This window comes from Hylobates moloch, unplaced genomic scaffold (assembly GCF_009828535.3).
Source record: "Hylobates moloch isolate HMO894 unplaced genomic scaffold, HMol_V3 SCAFFOLD_20, whole genome shotgun sequence".
Taxonomy (NCBI): Eukaryota; Metazoa; Chordata; class Mammalia; order Primates; family Hylobatidae; genus Hylobates; species Hylobates moloch.
Genome location: NW_026652295.1, coordinates 54,734,174 through 54,752,069, shown reverse-complemented (window position 1 = coordinate 54,752,069; position 17,896 = coordinate 54,734,174). Strand labels below are relative to the sequence as shown.

The 17,896-nt window shown below is 37.2% G+C and overlaps 1 protein-coding gene across 4 annotated transcripts in view; it reads right to left on the bottom strand.

Moving 5' to 3' along the window:
* Positions 1 to 17,896, bottom strand: part of ZNF451 (zinc finger protein 451) — a 78,244-nt gene that overhangs the window by 50,025 nt on the left and 10,323 nt on the right. The window contains exon 4 of one of the 4 annotated variants that reach the window (XM_032141062.2): positions 8,270 to 17,659. The exons of the other annotated variants lie outside the window; for them this stretch is intronic. Within the exon in view, the coding sequence (XP_031996953.1) occupies positions 16,166 to 17,659 (1,494 nt within the window). The 3' untranslated portion in view covers positions 8,270 to 16,165. Of the gene's footprint in view, positions 1 to 8,269; positions 17,660 to 17,896 lie in introns of those variants that run through there. 4 annotated transcript variants of the gene reach the window in all.

Below are 17,896 nucleotides of genomic sequence, written 5' to 3'. Positions count from 1 at the left end.
CAATGAGATACCAATAGACATCTATTAGAATGGCCACATCTAAAACACTGACAACATCAAATGTTAGCAAGGATGTGCAGCAAGAGCCAACTCTCATTTCACTGCTGCTTGGAATGCAAAATGGTATAGCCACTTTGAAAAACAGTTTGGCAGTTTCTTACAAAACTAAACATATTGGACTTCTTGGTTGTTACTCAAATGAACTGAAAACTTATGTCCACACAAGAATCTGCACACAGCTGTTTACAGCAACTGTATCATAAGTGCCAAAACTTGGAAGCAACCAAGATGTCCTTCAATGGGTGAATGGATAAACTTTGGTATATTCAGACAATAGAACATTATTCAATGCTAAAAAGAATTGAGCTATCAAGCTGTGAAAAGACATGGAAGAACCTTAAAAGTACCTGATTACTAAGTGAAAGAAGCCAATCTGAAAAGGCTACATACTGTATGGCCACATATCACATTCTGGAAAAGGCAAAACTACAGTAACTATAGTAAGATCAGTGATTGACAGGGGACAGTCAAGGAGGAGGGATAAACTGGCAGGGCACACAAGATTTTTAGGGCAGTCTAACTATTTTCAGTGATACTACAATGACAGATACATGTCATTACACATTTGTCAAAGCCTAGAGAATGTATAACACCAAGTGTGAACCCTAATGTAAGCTACAAACCCTAATGTAAACCAAGGTCACATTAACGTACAGGCAAAGTGGACAACTTATAAATTACTGTTTACCTACCAAAAAAAAAAAAAAAAGACAGTAATGACAATTCTCCTCCTACAAGGTTGAAAGAAGGGCTGACATTCCTAAACAGAAAGTGTATCTTATGCCTAAATTTTTCTAGAGACGAGAAGCACAGAATGTGTTAATGGAGGTTCATAGATTGAAACAAACGTATCCTGTGGTTTCCAATGAGGATACTGGAGGTTTTGCATGGAGGGGTGGGAGGGGAGGAGGTAAGTGGACACTGTCTGACTGTACTTTCTGCTCAATTTTACGGTGTACCTAAAACTGCTCTTTTAAAAAAGTCTATTTTAAGAAAAGAAAAATAATAGATCTTCCCTGGCTTTTTTTTTCTTTTGAGACGGAATCTTGCTCTGTCACCCAGGCTGGAGTGCAGTGGCGCGATCTCGGCTCACTGCAACCTCTGCCTCCCAGGTTCAAGTGATTCTCCTGCCTCAGCCTCTGAGTAGCTGAGATTGCAGCCCATGCCACCACCCACCTATTTTTGTATTTTTAGTAGAGATGGGGTTTCTCCCTGTTGGCCAGGCTGGTCTCGAACTCCTGACCTAAGGTGATCTGCCCACCTTGGCCTCCCAAAGTGCTGGGATTATAGGCATGCACCACCACGCCCGGCCTTCCCTGGCTTTTTCTACCAGAATGATTGGTTACAAATAAAATATCACTCTTTGGGCAAATCAGTCACATATGTACAACCCAATTTTTATCTAAAGTGGGATAGTGGTGCACTGGCCAAGTCAAACAGCAGGTATGACTTCTAGAAGTAGACAGAAGTTATACTGAAGTAGGCATATATAAAAAGGCCAAATTGGTATTTTCAGTATGAGGCTACGCCTTTGCAGTAGGGACTGTTTATAGGACCACTTTAGATAGAAGTAACCCCAGCTTACTTTCTGACTACTTGGACAGTGTACAGCCTCACACCCAGGTAGTAGGTGACATTCTACTAACTTCAAAATATCCTTTTACAAGTTACAGGGCAATGCAGGTCCTTAGAAATGGCAGTCACAGGAAGTTATTTTTCTAAACTTTGATCCCTTAGTAAACACAAATTTGTCTTAAAAGCAAATTAGTGGTCAAGTGTAGTAGCTCACACTTGTAATCCCAGCACTTTGGGAGCTGAGGCAGGAGGTTCACTTGAGCCCAGGAGTTGGAGTCCAGCCTAGCTAACAGTGCAAGGCCTCGTCTCTACAAAAAAATTAAAAACTTGGCTGGGCGTGGTGGCATGTGCCTATAGTCTTAGCTATTCAGGAGGCTGAGGCAGGAGGACTGCTTGAGCCCAGGAGATCGAGGCTCCAAAGAGCTATGATCCAGCCTGGGTGACAACAAAGTGAGACTCTGTCTTCTAAAACACCGGGAAAAAAGGTCAAATTAAATTTACTCCTTGCAAAAACTACAAAATGTAGATACTACCTTGAGGAGGAAATTTAGCGTAGATCACAAATATAAATTTTAATTTAAAGATGCTGGTAAAATTGAAACACAGGTATAGAGTGTGCTAACTTTCTCAACAGAGATAATACTTTCTAGATTTTAAACTTTAGCAAAAGTCATGCTTGAAAGTCCTGGTAAACCAAGGTCACATTAACATACAGGCAAAGTGGACAAGGTATAAATTACTGTTTACCTACCAAAAAAAAAAAGACAGTTATGACAATTCTCCTATAAGGTTGAGAGAAGGACTGACATTTCTAAATAGAAAGTATATCTTATGCCTAAATTTGTCTGGAGACTAGAAGCTGCAGAAAATTTATCAAGATATTTCAAGTTGCTACCCTTAAACCAAACAAAATATTTCCTAATCAAACATTAAGTCACTTATGCAGCCATGTGGGTGTGAGGACAGGAAATCAACAGATTTTTTCATCTCTCCGAAATTCCTGTGTCACAACAACAATGTGAATATTCTAGGGACAGGAAGAAGGCCATGTTTTGGATAAATTTAGGTAATCCTAACTCAGGAAGAACTATCCTTGAACTGATGTTTCCACTATCATTTTACTTTGTTCTAGGCCATAATAAAACCATTTTAAGTTACTTTTGAAGTTATAGTCATTCAGAAAAGCTTTACATAATATTTATCCTTCTTAATGTTTACTTTAAAGCATACTTAATGAATCTGATGCAATACTTTTCACTGACCTTTGCATATACTCTTGATGCAAAGGTCAATGAAAATTAAATTCAGAAACACAGCAATTATATATCCAGTAGGAAAAAATTTCAGTAATTCACTAGTCACATAAATATATTCTTAAAACTTTACTCCCTTCAAATTATACTCACGTGCTATCAAAACATACAACACTAGGAAGATAAGTTGTTTAGCCATTTAAACATTCATTTAGATCTCTTCAACTTCACTCTAAAATTAATCACTAGCCTACCATCTTGGAGGTCTTAAAACCTGTTGGTATTGTCATTATTTACTACAATTGTTTTTCTTATATTTAGCTATTAGTAGCCTACATATTTTATTTAAGTACAAGTTGAGCTTCCCTAATCCAAAAATCTGGAAAAAAAAAAAAAAAAGGCTCTAAAATCCAAAACTTTTTGAGTGCCCGTATGAAGCTCAAAGGAAACATTCCTTGGAGCATTTCAGATTTCAGATTTTCACATCAGGGATGCTCAACCAACAGCTGTAACACAAATATTCCAAAATCCAAAAATATCTAAAACCCAAACACTTCTGATTCCGAGCATTTCAGGTAAAAGACACTCAACTTGTATATGGTTATGTCTCAATGAATTGCCTCTGTTATTCCCTATTAATTCTGCTGATCTGTTTATTCTCTTTTACAACACTGAAGGGCTGAAAAGACCCACAAGCCCTAATGCTGAAAACAAAAGGCATCTTAGAATTGTCTTTGGGCTTTCTTCTTCCTTCTGAGGAGAAAGTTTCTCCATTTTTTTTTTTCCTTTAGAGATAAGGTCCTCTGGCTGGACTCAATCTCCTGGGCTCAAGCAATCCTCCCACCTCATCCTACACAGTAGCTGGGCCTATAGGTACATGCAACCATGCCTGGTTCTATTTTCTTCTTAAAAAGGAAGAAAAAAAGGAACTCTGGCTACCAATATGAAAACAGATATGGGAGAAATCTGCTAGGAGTAGAGGAAAAGGAATAGTAGTAGAGAAAGCAAGGGCTTCAACTCTGAAATCTTTGCCAATTTTGAAGCTAGCACTTTAAAACTGAGAAAACGGATGTATTAAAGAAAGATGTTTTAAACTGGGAAAAGATTAGGTATATATGAGGCAGACTCTATCAGTCATATGATTTTTTTTTTTTTCCAGACAGAGTCTCGCTCTGTCACCCAGGCTAGAGTACAGTGGTGTGATCTCAGCTCACTGCAACCTTTGCCTCCTGGATTCAGGCGATTCTCCTGCCTCAGTCTCCCGAGTAGCTGGGACTACAAGTGTGTCCCAGCTAATTTTTGTATTTTTAGTAGAGATGGGGTTTCGCCATGTTGGCCAGGCTGGTTTCAAACTCCTGACGTCCAGCGATCTGCCAGCCTTAGCCTTCCAAAGTGCTGAGATTACAGGTGTAAGCCACAGCACCCAGCCCATACAATATTTTTCCATTATAAATCTTGAGTCTGGGGGTCAAGGTAGCTGGTTAAAGGGGCCACTCAATTCTTAGCACTGAGAATTTCTACCATTCCCCTAATGCCACAATGCTCACGTGTAATTTAATGCGAAATTGTAAAATTCCAGAACTGCTTTCCTTAGGCTGGATTTGCCATCTCCCACAAAGCCCATAACTTGAATTGTCACTTAGGTCTTTGGACCTAATTTCTAAGAAAGGTAAGGCTTTCAGATATGATCTGAATTCACTTCTCAAGCTAGAATTGAATTGGCTCTGATCCATGGCAAAAATCATTATTTTTTTTAAGTTTCATTTTGAGTATTAGCAGCTATAGGATCTTCAGGGTTATCTTCCTTGAAGTACCTCCTATGGTCACCCTGGACTAATGTCTTTAAATAAAACACATAATATTAAAGGGTCCATACTGACAGTGAATAAGCCATCAATGCTAGCCAATCAGTGTTGAGGAGAAGCACTGGAAAGCCTTAGGAAAAATATTGGGAAAATTGGAGGTCTTCCATTTGCCAATACTTCAGATCAATCTCTGCATCAGTTTTCTTCCATACCCAGAATTGCATAGAATTAAGGAGGATGTAAAGCCAGAAGAAGCTTAAAGGCAGATTCTGGTTCAGTCACTATGAAATTCTTACATTCTCAAGTATACTTCATTACATTTTAATCTAAAATTTTAGGTAAAACATGCACAGAGCAAATTTCGGTTGTATCCTAGAAATGACAGCCATATTCAGGATACTGGTTACACCTGAGGAAACATCTCCATGAAAGTTAAGCATATACAGGTAAAGCAACACTTCTAAAGAACAATGTTTATCTTTTAATGTATCCTGGTAGAGTTACAGCAAAAAGTCCAAGTCTAGAAATGACAACCTGACACAAAATCCCATGATCAATGAAATGATAATGTTAAACTTACATTTCAACATCTCTATTACTACTAATAGATCAATCGATTAGATAGATAATTTTTTTTTCTGACAGGATCTCACTTTGTTACCCAGGCTAGAGTGCAATGGTGTGACCACAGCTCACTGCAGCCTCAACCTCCTGGGCTCACTTAAGCAATCCGCTCACTTCGGCCTCCTGAGTAGCTGGGCCTACAGGTATGTACCAACACTCCTAGCAAGCTTTTCTTATTTTTTTGTGAAGACAGAGTCCTGCAGTATTGCCCAAGCTGGTCTTGAACTCCTGGCCTCAAGCAATCCTCCCATCTAGGCCTCCCAAAGTGCTAGGATTACAGGCATGAGCCACTGTGCCAAGCAACACTTGCAGTCTTTAAGTGAAAATGATCCTGTAAATATATATATGAATAAAATCTAGAAAGCTATATAAATCAAAATGTTAAATAGTGGTTATTTCTGTCTGGAGAGTTTTTTCTTTTTTATATTTATTTTCTAATTTTTCTACAATCAGCATATGTAATAAAATTGTTAACAAATTTTAATTATTAATGAAGAAGACTACATAAAGACAAAAATGTTAAGGATCTTAGTCTTTTGTTTGGGAACATAATGGACTTGGTTTAAATCACGAATTTTGCCTTATAAAAATACGTTTAATATCTATCCTACACAAATATAGACAGAAATGCTGCATCTAGAAGGAACATTATTAGTAAATTGTATGTAACTTTTCTCAGATTTTTGTCCCTATATGTATAATCATTGGGTTACATTATTTTCCAAACTTAACAGAAACATTAATCAAGAATTAAGGAAAGTCACTTTCAGCTCAACAAGCTTAATGGCTATTGGGAAAATATTTTTATACAAATTTCAAGCCAAACACCGTTACCACTTAAAGCAAAAAACATTTAGCTAACACAAATTTGTTTTTTTTTTACATATATGGTTTTCCTAAAAGCATGTCTGATTTTGTATTTTAAAATGTATTTAAAAGACTGATGAAAGTACACTTAGTCAAATTAAAAGCTGAAACTTAAAAATATATGCTTATTCAGCTCACTTAGACCTGACCTTTCTCTATTCTTCTTTGGAATGTAAATATAGAAAGCAGGATTCTTAGTTTTTCCAATCACAAAGATAAGTTCTCTTAGGTAAGTTTAACAAATGTGCTCAAAAGGAAGCTAATTAAACACCAAAATAAATTCTTAGTAGAAGCTATATTTCTACTTAAGTAACTTCAGATGAATGCATATGACTTCATAGATGAACTTTCTGTTAAAATTCATCTACAAATGCCTATTTCTTGAACAATTCACTCTCGATCCTGAAAACGTAGTATGGTTTAGACCATCCTGGCTAACAAGGTGAAACCCCGTCTCTACTAAAAACACAAAAAATTAGCCGGGCGTGGTGGCAGGTGCCTGTAGTCCCAGCTACTCGGGAGGCTGAGGCAGGAGAATGGCGTGAACCCGGGAGGGGGAGCTTGCAGTGAGCCGAGATTGTGCCACTGCACTCCAGCCTGGGTGACAGAGCCAGATTCCGTCTCAAAAAAAAAAAAAAAAAAAAAAAAAAAAAAAAAAATTCTTAAAAGACCTATGAGTACATTTTTTACAAATATTAAATTCAGGCAGATCTTTCACTTTATTCTTCATACATCACTCACCGAAAAGTTGAGCCTCTGAGTAACTTACTGTGATAACTAGCTAAATCAGTTACTTTAAATGTTTGCAAATATCAACTCAAAGGGAATGCGGAATTAATGGAGTGATTTTACTTTTGCAAAGCAATTTCTAGAAAACAATCGTAAAAAGCAGGACTAGGTAAAGAAAATGTAGTACATATACACGACGGACCACTATACAGCCAAAAAAAAAAAAAAAAATGACATCATGTCCTCTGCAGGAACATGGATGGAGCTGGAGGGCTTAGTGAACTAACACAGGAACAGAAAACCAAATACTGCATGTTCTCACTTATAAGCGGGTGCTAAATAATGAAATAATGAGAACCAATGGGCACAAATAGGGGAACAGCAGACATTGGGCCTGCATGAGGGAGGAGGGTGGGAGGAGGGAGAGCACCAGAAAAATAACAATCGGTTACCACGCTTAGTACCTGGGTGACAAAATAATTTGTACCCCAAACCCCCGTGATACAAGTTTACCTATAAAACAAACCTGTAAATAAATGTACCCCTGAACCTAAAAGAAAGGCTTAAAAAAAAGAAAAAAGAACAAAAAGCTGGGCTTCACAGAATAAATTATTTTACAATACTACTTTGTGGCTTTTTAATGATAAACAAATGACTTATATTTGTAAATCATTATTACTAATTTCAAAAAGCACTTTAGTTCTTGATGAACCAAAAAGCTTCCATTTTATATTTTCTATAAAATTACTTTAATATAAATATGAATATATTATGAACATGAAGTCACTAGACCTCTCTGTGAAATGGAACGATTTTGCTCCATATACCACACACGGTGATATAACCTAGGATGAAAGCACTCTGCAAGAACAGTTACTACCCAGAGAAGTGATCACCAACAACCCAGTTTCCTATCTGACTCATCATAGGCACTTTCTGGCTACTGAAAAAGCCAGTAATAGAAAAAGATGCAATTTGTAGGAGGGAAGAACAACTCCTAGAACCTTACAAGTAATGGCTACACAAACTTAGCACAGTTTGAATATGTAGGAACCAGTACATATTCACAGATAATTTATCATCTTCTGTTTAGTCTCCTTCATTTCTGTTCCCCCTAAAGACTATTTCTTATAATTCTGAAACCAGACACACCCCATTGTTACCCACACTGTTCCACACTCCTGTTCCTCCACCTGAATGCCTGGCTCCTGTTTCTCCACCAGGCCAACTAACTCTTGCCTAATCATCCTCCAAAACTCAGCTCACACACTTGGTACGAAAAGCTTTTCCTCACCCCTCTATATGGCTTTTCTTGTTCCATCACCACAGGCATTCTTCCAAAAAGGACATCTGCTCTTATACTTTAGTGGTATTTATTTTTCTCTTGAGAATATACCATCTCTTATTAACCCTCAGTATTCTCAGACCTTTCTCAATACCTGCCTGCACATAGCAGGTACTGAGAAAGATGTCTGACAAACTAAAAGACTGTTTTCAACACAGACATAAAATAACAAAATACCATCTATCAAAAATTGTATACACATACATATACACTCTAACTCTTCATTCTACATTCTCTTATTGTTTATTATGAGCATTTCTTAGCTTGTACTTGAGAAAAGAGACTATTTTACTTTAAATATATCTTTTAATGACTTAGTACACTGTTAGGCTTGTAAGACAGCCTTAAAAAATCATAAAAGGGGGAACATGATCACATGGCATGAAATGGACATTTACATGCTGTTAAAATATATCTATCTATAGGCAATAACATAGAATACCATATCCAATATGAACAGAAACAGCGCAACTACTTAAAAAAGGTAATCTGTATCAGGCTTTAGTGTTTTCAAAGTACTTTCGGATATTACCTCATCTGAGAGTAGGAAAACTGAGGCTCAGAAAATAAGTGACTTGCTAATACTGAGGGTCAAGGTCTTTGGAATTCAAATACCATGTGCTTTGCACCATTCCTTTTTCCTTCCCTTAAACCAATATCCTCAAAATGCCAGTTAAAAAAAAATTAAGTGTGTATATCAAACAAAATGAATGTAATAAGCAACACAGAACAAAGAAAAAACCCAAGCAATATGATTAACATAATCAGTGCTGAAAATGAATGGAAACAGAAACCAATGACTATGAATCAAGAATAATCTTAGTCCAGCACAGTGAAATCTCAATGGGAGAACTAAGAGGATAGGGTTCCTGATGTGACAAGTGAAATAATCAGGAATTAGTTAATAGCTAAGACATCAAATACTAGTGGGGTGACAGTAAAGCCATAAAGGAAGTTCAGAAAATGAAAAGATTTGTGTATGTAAAATTAGTTTACCATAGAAGTAAAACTTGAATGGGGCTTTGAAAAACACATGGAGGCAGCCTAGTATAATGCTGAATTGAGACTGGAAAAAGTCCGTATTTAAAGCTCAGTTCCACCACCTGAGCAAGTTGCTTAACGACTTAATGAAGTTTCAGTCCTTCTTCTGCAAAATTAAGAACGAATTTCTCTCTCAACAGTGCCTTGCAACCAGCACAGAGCCTGTACTACAGACTATACAAATGTAGATTCTTTCTTCTACTGCCTTCCCAGGCAGGAAGATGACAATGAGACACACGGATATTAACATGCTTCCAAGACCTGTCAGAATATATAGAAGCTGTTCCAAGCCATTAAAGAAAGATCAATACACAGGCCGTTCTGTCCCAAGAATCTAAATGAAACTACTTATGTAACTATATTCTACCGAAGGCAAAAAGGCACGGGCTGCATACCTAACAGTAGTTAAATGTAAATTAAATATGTAAAAAAAAAAGAATTGAAAACTGTGTTTAGTGACTTGGGGATACGTTTTTATTTCATCATCCACATCACTGTTACCTCACCAATCAAAAGAGGTATTAAGGGACCACAACATGATAGTTATTTAACACATTACTACATTTATAAATCAAGGTAGTGTGAAACATAGCCATCACAGATAAAAGTAGGAGTTAACAAGAGGTCTAACTGTAGCCCTTAAAAGTGAATGCTGTGATAGAGCCACTCTTATGGGTAATGAAAGAAAACAGTACTATGATAGCTCATGGAGCAAAGATAGCATATGAAAGTTAGTCTTACAAAAGGACTACTAACTGAACACAATTCTTGAAGCACTTAAGGTCAAAGTAAAATTTTTAAAAATATCACCAAATACAGGCTGGGCACTGTGGCTCACGCCTGTAATCCCAGCACTTTGGGAGGCCGAGATGGGTGGATCACGAGGTCAGGAGATCGAGACCACCCGGACTAACACGGTGAAACCCCATCTCTACTAAAAATACAAAAAATTCGCCGGGTGTAGTGGCGGGCGCCTGTAATCCAAGCTACTCAGGAGGCTGAGGCAGGAGAATGGCGTGAACCCGGGAGGCAGAGCTTGCAGTGAGCCGTCATCTCGCCACTGTACTCCAGCCGGGGTGACAGAGCGAGACTCAGTCTCAAAAAAAAAAAAAAAATCATCAAATATAAACTATTTACTTTCATGTTACCAAAAGAATATACTCAGGAATACTAGAAAACAATACAACTTGAGAGATCTCCAAAGTCCTAAAAGAAAATACAGACAACCTGAGAATTCTTATTGAATTCTTGAAAAGGTATCACAAAACCCAATAGACCATTTGAAATAGGTTACCTCAACCAGTAAAGCCCTTAACATCTACGGAAAACGGGTTAACTTTAAGATATATCAGAGCTGTATTATAGTAAATCCACGGGGATGGGTTTCAAAATTTTTATAAGATACATCTGACCATAAACTATATATAATAAACTTGTGTGAACATGTAGAAATGAGAAAATAATACTACCATTAAGCCAGGTAGCACTAAAAGTTGACTTAAGTTCAAAAATCAAAGTAGTTTGAGATACTGGACTGGCTATATTTTTTTTAAAAGGGACATTGACGAAACTAGAATATCTCTTCTAATAATGCTTTAAAGACATGGTATTTAAATATACAAATACAAATCCACATCAAAATCTTATCTAGTATACACTGATAGAATAAAAAATATCATCTACATCGAAGAGATTATGGGAAGATCAGACATCCTTTCAGAAACAGGTGTTGAATACAGGAGAAAAAAAGATCAATACACAGAATAACTGATATGCTAACAACATCAAAAGGACATGGTTGGACTGTGACCACTTCCAGATATATCCCACAGGAAGCAAACAAAATTTCCAGTAATAAGATATCTCAATGGTACCAAACACTACTAAAGTTTTCATTATAACAAAAAACAAGTAAATGAAAAGACAAAGAAGTACAAAAATATTCCACTAATAAGAGAAGATTTAATAAAACAATATTCTGTTCATCCAGGAAGGGAAACTTCATAAAATAATATTTTAATGGGTTTATAAAACTCGATATATCTGGAAAAATAATAAAAAGATTTGCATCCAATACAATAATCACCAGTTTACTGATAACTTCCACTTACATATTTTCTTAAGTAAAAAATAAAGACTGGTTTGTGTATCTACTATGATAAACCATACAGAATTGATCTAGTCAATTGAATCACATGCATAAGATGCCTACAGATGAGACAATCAATTATTGGACTAGCATTAAATACAGAATGATAAATTCCAAAAGACAAGAGAACCTAAACAGTGTGAGACTGTGGCAAAATATGCCTCACATAAAAAAAAAAAAAAAAAAAAAAGATTTCACAGCCAGGTGCGGTGGCTCACGCCTATAATCCCAGCACTTTGGGAGGCCAAGGCGGGCGGATCACTTGCGGTCAGGAGTTTGAGACCAGCCTGACCAACATGCAGAGACTCCGTCCCTACTAAAAATACAAAATTAGCAGGGCATGGTGACGCGTGCCTGTAATCCCAGCTACTTGGGAGGCTGAGACAGGAGAATTGCTTGAACCCAGGAGGTGGGGGGTTGCAGTGAGCCAAGATCATGCCATTGCACTCCAGCCTGGGTAATAAGAGCGAAACTCTGTCTCAAAAAAAAAAAAAAAAAAAAAAGATTTCACTTATTGCAATCTTTAAACTACTTCTACAAAGATCTACTCCATAATTTCAAACCTTCATCAGAATCCCAGTCAACTAGTTATATCTTCAAGAATAATGAATGTCATGTCCATCCACATCAGTATCCAATTTTACCAGACAAAGGGATTCTGGAATGTGTCTTTTTCAACCTCCTTGTTTACAGTACCTGAGAGGTTATCCCGGATGTATCAGGTCCTTAAGGACATTATCAATCAGGTCACTTAGGTAGCACTCAGTAAATTATTAGTATAGTACTAATATAGAATACTAAATACTGTCCAAGCAGCCTGAAAGAGTTTATGCTCCCTTCAAAATGTCATTTTGAGGGCTAAGTAAATAAATGGAATTACACTGATTGATAAAGAAGCTGCCACACGGTTTAAAAAAAAAGTTTAAATGTAATTATACTGATAACGAAGCTGTCATTCATTCTTTTAAAAAAAGATAAAGTGTCAGCAAATGTACTGCTTTTTAAAAATGTCCTTGCTTATTCTAACCAAATAAACACATCCACTTATCAAATATAAGTTGTGTTATCATGGTTAAGAACAAGGTTAGGTATGAGACAATCAGAAAACCTAGAGCATATCTATAGAAAACAAAGCTGCCTTAAGGTCCCCCAAAATTGGCCACTCACTAGTAACAAAAAGGAACTACTGTCTAGTTAGTTAAATAAGGGGGAGGGAGGTATACTCTACAACCTTCTGAAATGAATCAACAGTGCTATAAAGAAAACAAATTAACATTCAGAAGGGAGTACAGTTAGATAGTGCAATTGTACAAATGATAGAGTAATAAACTACAAGATTAAATCACTGTACAAAATTCACATAAATACCACCAGCAATATATGCAAGACATCAAAGTTTAAGTTTTAAAGAAAAGTGTAGAATTTAAAAAGGCACTTCATATAAAAATGGAAACAGTACTTCTCTATACACAGTAACTACAAGAAACCACATTGTCTCTGTATACATTGTATATCTAATCAAGAAATAACATTTTGAAGAATCGAGATCATTAGATACATCCTTTTTGAGAATACCAGATCATTAAATTTGCAACTATTCCAAGGCCTCCTAGAAAACCCAGAGGTATTTAAACATTAGAGGTTGGCCTAGTAGAGAATTTTGTTGCAGGCTTTGAACATAGCAGACATAATATGAATATTTATTATCTGACTAAGAGTTTCTGATTCTATTGGGGTAATCTCCCTAGACCAAATCCTCACTTTAAGTTTTATAACATTATCATTCAAGTATGCCAGAGATTTTAAAATAATAAAAAATTAACACATTAAAGATATTTCTTTTGCAATCAAGAAACTATAACTAAAATCTCTTCCTGATCTGCATTCTGTCCCCATCCCTATTAAACGGTCAAATCCTTTCAGAACTACTTGGTCACCAATTTGATGATTTCCCAATACCTTTACACTTCCAGGAAAACAGAGTATCTGGAGACACTTGGGCATATCAGTTAGAGTAACTAAGAAAGGATACTTTTACTTATTACTGGGCAACATAAATATCACAGGAGGAAAAGAGAACAGCAACATCATCTTACAAATATTTAAGAATGGAGGAGCTGCGCAACAATGCAAATGTCGTCAACACTACCATATGCTTAAAAAATGGTTAAGGTGCTAAGCTTTATGTGCCTTTTTTTTTCTTTTTTTTTAACCACAATTTAAAAGCCAAAGGGGAGGGGAAGCATATTAAAGGGAAGTGCCACATCGTTTCAGACAAACACATTTTCAGGTGTAACTTATTCTGGTTTAGTTTAAGGTTTGAAATAAGAGTATTTCAAAAACCACCAAGTTTATGACATAGCATCTAATTCAGGGAAGGAAAAGGGGAGAAATGGAAAGTGAAAAGTCTGAAGTAGCCTTAGCTAGTCAGAAACACTTATGTGCAGCCACATAAAACATTTCCAAGGTCTCTCACCACTGAGTTCTCCACTGGCAAGTCCTCTAAGATAAAACTACAGTGCCAATATCAAGAGCACATGGGATTGCTTGATTGGTGCAATACACATAAGCTACAAAAATGTATGATTTCTTAGGCCTTTGTTTCTGTTCAGGTAATCAGTATTCTTCTAGGGTTTAGTTTGAAAGACACTTTGTAGAGAACACTGGCATGGACCTATTTCTACAGAAATGGAAATAAAATTTTGAGTAAAATACAGAAAAATAAGATAAATATTAACCCTTGATATGACTGGGCTAAATTTGCAAAACAATATCCCCTTTATTAAGACTAGTTCAAGATTAATCTACAAATAGGACAAACAAGATCAATACAGTACCCTGAAATTAACTGACAAAGTAATTTCTTCCAAGTAGGAAAATTTACGCCATCAACCTCTGTAGCACAAATAAGGAAAGGAAGAAAAGTAGATTTAAAAATGGGTGCTGAATATGGTTATGATGGGGGAGGAGGAATGAGCTTTCAATAACTTATTAAAAAGTGTGGCACCAGAGAAAATGTTAATTACCACTGTGCAACAACTGTGGCAAGAATAGAAGCCACATAAACCATAAAACAGTGCCATACTCCATTAGCAGTACATCCAAAATGCCTTGATCAAGCAGATGAAAAAACGCGGAAGTTACAGAATTAAGTCTGTCAATAAAAACAACTGTTTTTGGCTGCCAAGCAAATAACACTAGGTGATGTATTCAGATCCCTCAAACTTGACATATTCTCCATTCCTGATGTCATGCTGTGAAGACATGAATCTAAGGGCTGATATACCATACATCCACTACCTTGAGTCTGAAGAGAAGATACTGTGGGACATATAATTGAGGTATCTGCTGCCAGTTCCAGTATGGTGAAAAACTATTACTGGGACCAATTGGGAGCAAAAAGATAAGCTGTCTCTTACGCTAAGAATCTGACTAAATTAAGTAACCAAATAACCAAGAACGTATCACTTAAGGCTTGATTTCAGCCTTTCAAATCATCAATGGATATCATCACTTAGATATCAAGAAACAGAGCTGTGTGGCTTGTTCTCTTCACTACATCCACAGCTATGCTTTAAATCTTAAGGATTCTCAATAAAATCTAGACTGATGGTATCCCTCTTTATTACAATAAGGGGACAAGATTGTCAGGCATGTTTGGAATTCTTGGTCTTAGGAGTTCAGATTTGCATGCCTGGATCGTGTAACATCCTTTATTTCCAGGGCACTGATGTGCCTATCTTTTTTGTATTTAGAGTGTGATGCACTATCAAGCTCAAAAGAATTAAATGTTTAGAAGGTAGGTTGTTTAAGAAGGTCATCTTGGTGAAAGGCCCAGCTTATAGTGAGAGACTACCATGACTCAGTCTTACAGCTTGATATGAGAGCTTGATAGGTCAAAGACTATCAGGATTGATAACAACAAAGAATTCTCTCACATGTAGCTTTATGAATAGTGATGGTATGGTGGCCATCAAAGTCTTGATGAAGATAGTTACTGCGCAATTTCTACAGAGATGTTACAGGTAGAAGTCTTTTTCCAGTTGGTGTCCATAACAGACCTGCGACATCTAGCCATTCCAAGGGGAAGCAAACTGGATTTGGCAAAATTTGATTTGAATTCCAGTTGACACAAAGCTTCATGGCTGATTCTGAAGTCTCACAGAGCTTGATAGTAGTATGAACTCTTGGTGAGTTGACCATCTTGACATAAAGACATTTTAACAGATGTGTCATTTTGTGAAGATCTGTCAAACTGAAGCCTGAACAAGGAAGCACTGATAACCTAAAAGTTAAGGATTTACCTCTGGTCTTAGTAAAGAGACATCTAGTATTATTTCTAGACTCAAAATGTGCTAGTCCTCAGTTTACAAATAAGATTTTCCTGAGGAACACATCTTTATATTTTTCTTTAATCACAAGAGGATTCAGATTCCTGAGTGGTCCTCCTCCAAACTTATTTTTGGACCAGAAATAAAGGATAAACATTTGTCCAACCCTTTCAAGAAAGTCTCCACTGCTCACTTGGCCAGTAAGTCATGAGTTTATTATATACTTCATTTCAAAAGTCTAGAATTCAAATGTCAGCTGTGATCATTCCAGACATGCATTCAGTTTTTGAGATGATCTCCTACCTGTAGATCCTACTTGTATGAGGAGGAACAAGTAAAATAGTTAGGATCTTGAATGACTATTCTGCTGAACATAAATCAGGTTATTAATTCTTGTACCCATGGCGTTCTGGAGAGTCTCCCTTCTTTCTATATCTATAGGGGTGGTTTCGAGGTTTGTACCAATCCCCTTTGGAGTATCCTCTATTGTGATAATGTGCTTTCTGATCATGACTATAGAAGTATCGATGCTGAGTATAGTATTTGTGATCTTTATAGTCATTTTCTTTTATACTGTTCTCTTCTGCAACAACAGCTTTCACATCTTGTCCAAAAAGGGAAGTACCATCAAAGGGCAAGTGGGAGATCTTCTCCTGGGTTTTCTTAGTGAGAGATGTAAGTCGAAGCCAGGCCTGCCTTCTATAGTCTATGGCCATGGCCATAACTCTGACTACAGAGTCCATTATGTCCCTAGTAGTACAAAGTTGCCAAAGGCCTGCATCCATACCATCAGATATTATACATCTTGCTTTTCCACGATCAAACTCTGGGTCATGAACCAGATCTTCCATGTCTTCCCAGAGTTTACGCTGATATTGAGTCATATAGGCCATGTAGCTAGCAGCTCGGGCTGCAATGGAGGCAGCATGGTAAAACCTACAACCCATGACCTCCATTTCTTTTGAGGTAGAATCTAGAGGGGATGTTGTATTTCCTCTTTTGCTGTGTTCTAATGCTTCTACAATGGGGCCTTCAGCTGGTGGGTTTGGTTGGAAAGGAGAGGTATCCTTGGCCACAGGATATACCCTGTGTCCCATGAAGGAAGAAGGATGGCAATCAGCAGGGTCTTTAAAAACCTCAGTGGTGGCAATTCTCAGAAGAGGATGTAATGGAGGAACCAAACGTTTTTTAGAAGTCACACAATCAGGTTTCCCTTCACATGACTCCGCTTCAGATTGTAATGTCACCCTTTTTATAACACCTCTTTGTTCCATTCTCTTCAAAAGACCTGTGAAACTAGATTGGCTGGGGTCAGATGGCTGCCCTTTGTCATCAGCTGATGGTGATTTGTAATCAGTTTCTTCTTCAACTGTGGATAAATTTTCCTCCTTAGAGGTGGAGATGTCCCAAGGAACTGAGGAGTTCTCGCTTGGCCTAGAATGATGAAATCTAAAACAGCTCCTGGACTGCAGATCACGTATCACTCGGGACATTTCAGCTACTTGTGTCTGGAGATAGAGGATGGCATCCCGTCCATGCTGTGAAGCTGAAGAAGAATCTATACGTAAATTCTCTTTGACCTCAGAACAGGCCAAAGATTCTTGGGGAACCAGAAGTGGAGATGAAGGCAGAGTCTGAAAATTCTGTGATGATTTAAGGGTCTCTGTCTCAGAGATCTTAGTATCTGAATTATTTTGATCATTTTTCTGGTTCTCCAATGGGTTCTCAACAGAGGAAGTTTGAGAAACTATCCTTTCTGGACTGCTGGAACAACTCCCAGAGAAGGAGCTGCTATCTCCAATGGGAAGAGGAACATTGCAGCTAGAGCACATTTCTGGGCGATGATTCTCAGAGGATGGCACCTTAGATTCAGGCATTCTCTGGGTTATCCACATGAACAAGAAAACCAAGGAAGAAAAAAAATATGCTTTTAATATGTTAACTTTCAAGTGCAGAGATTCATGTCCAGTAAGTAGAACTCAATTTTTAAATTATTATAATTAACAATGAAAGATACAATCCACTCAAGGTCAGCAAAAGGAATCAGAGAAGTCAGATCCACAAGCTTCACTACCCCAAAGACCCAATATCAACTACTGGCATTAATCTGGGACTCT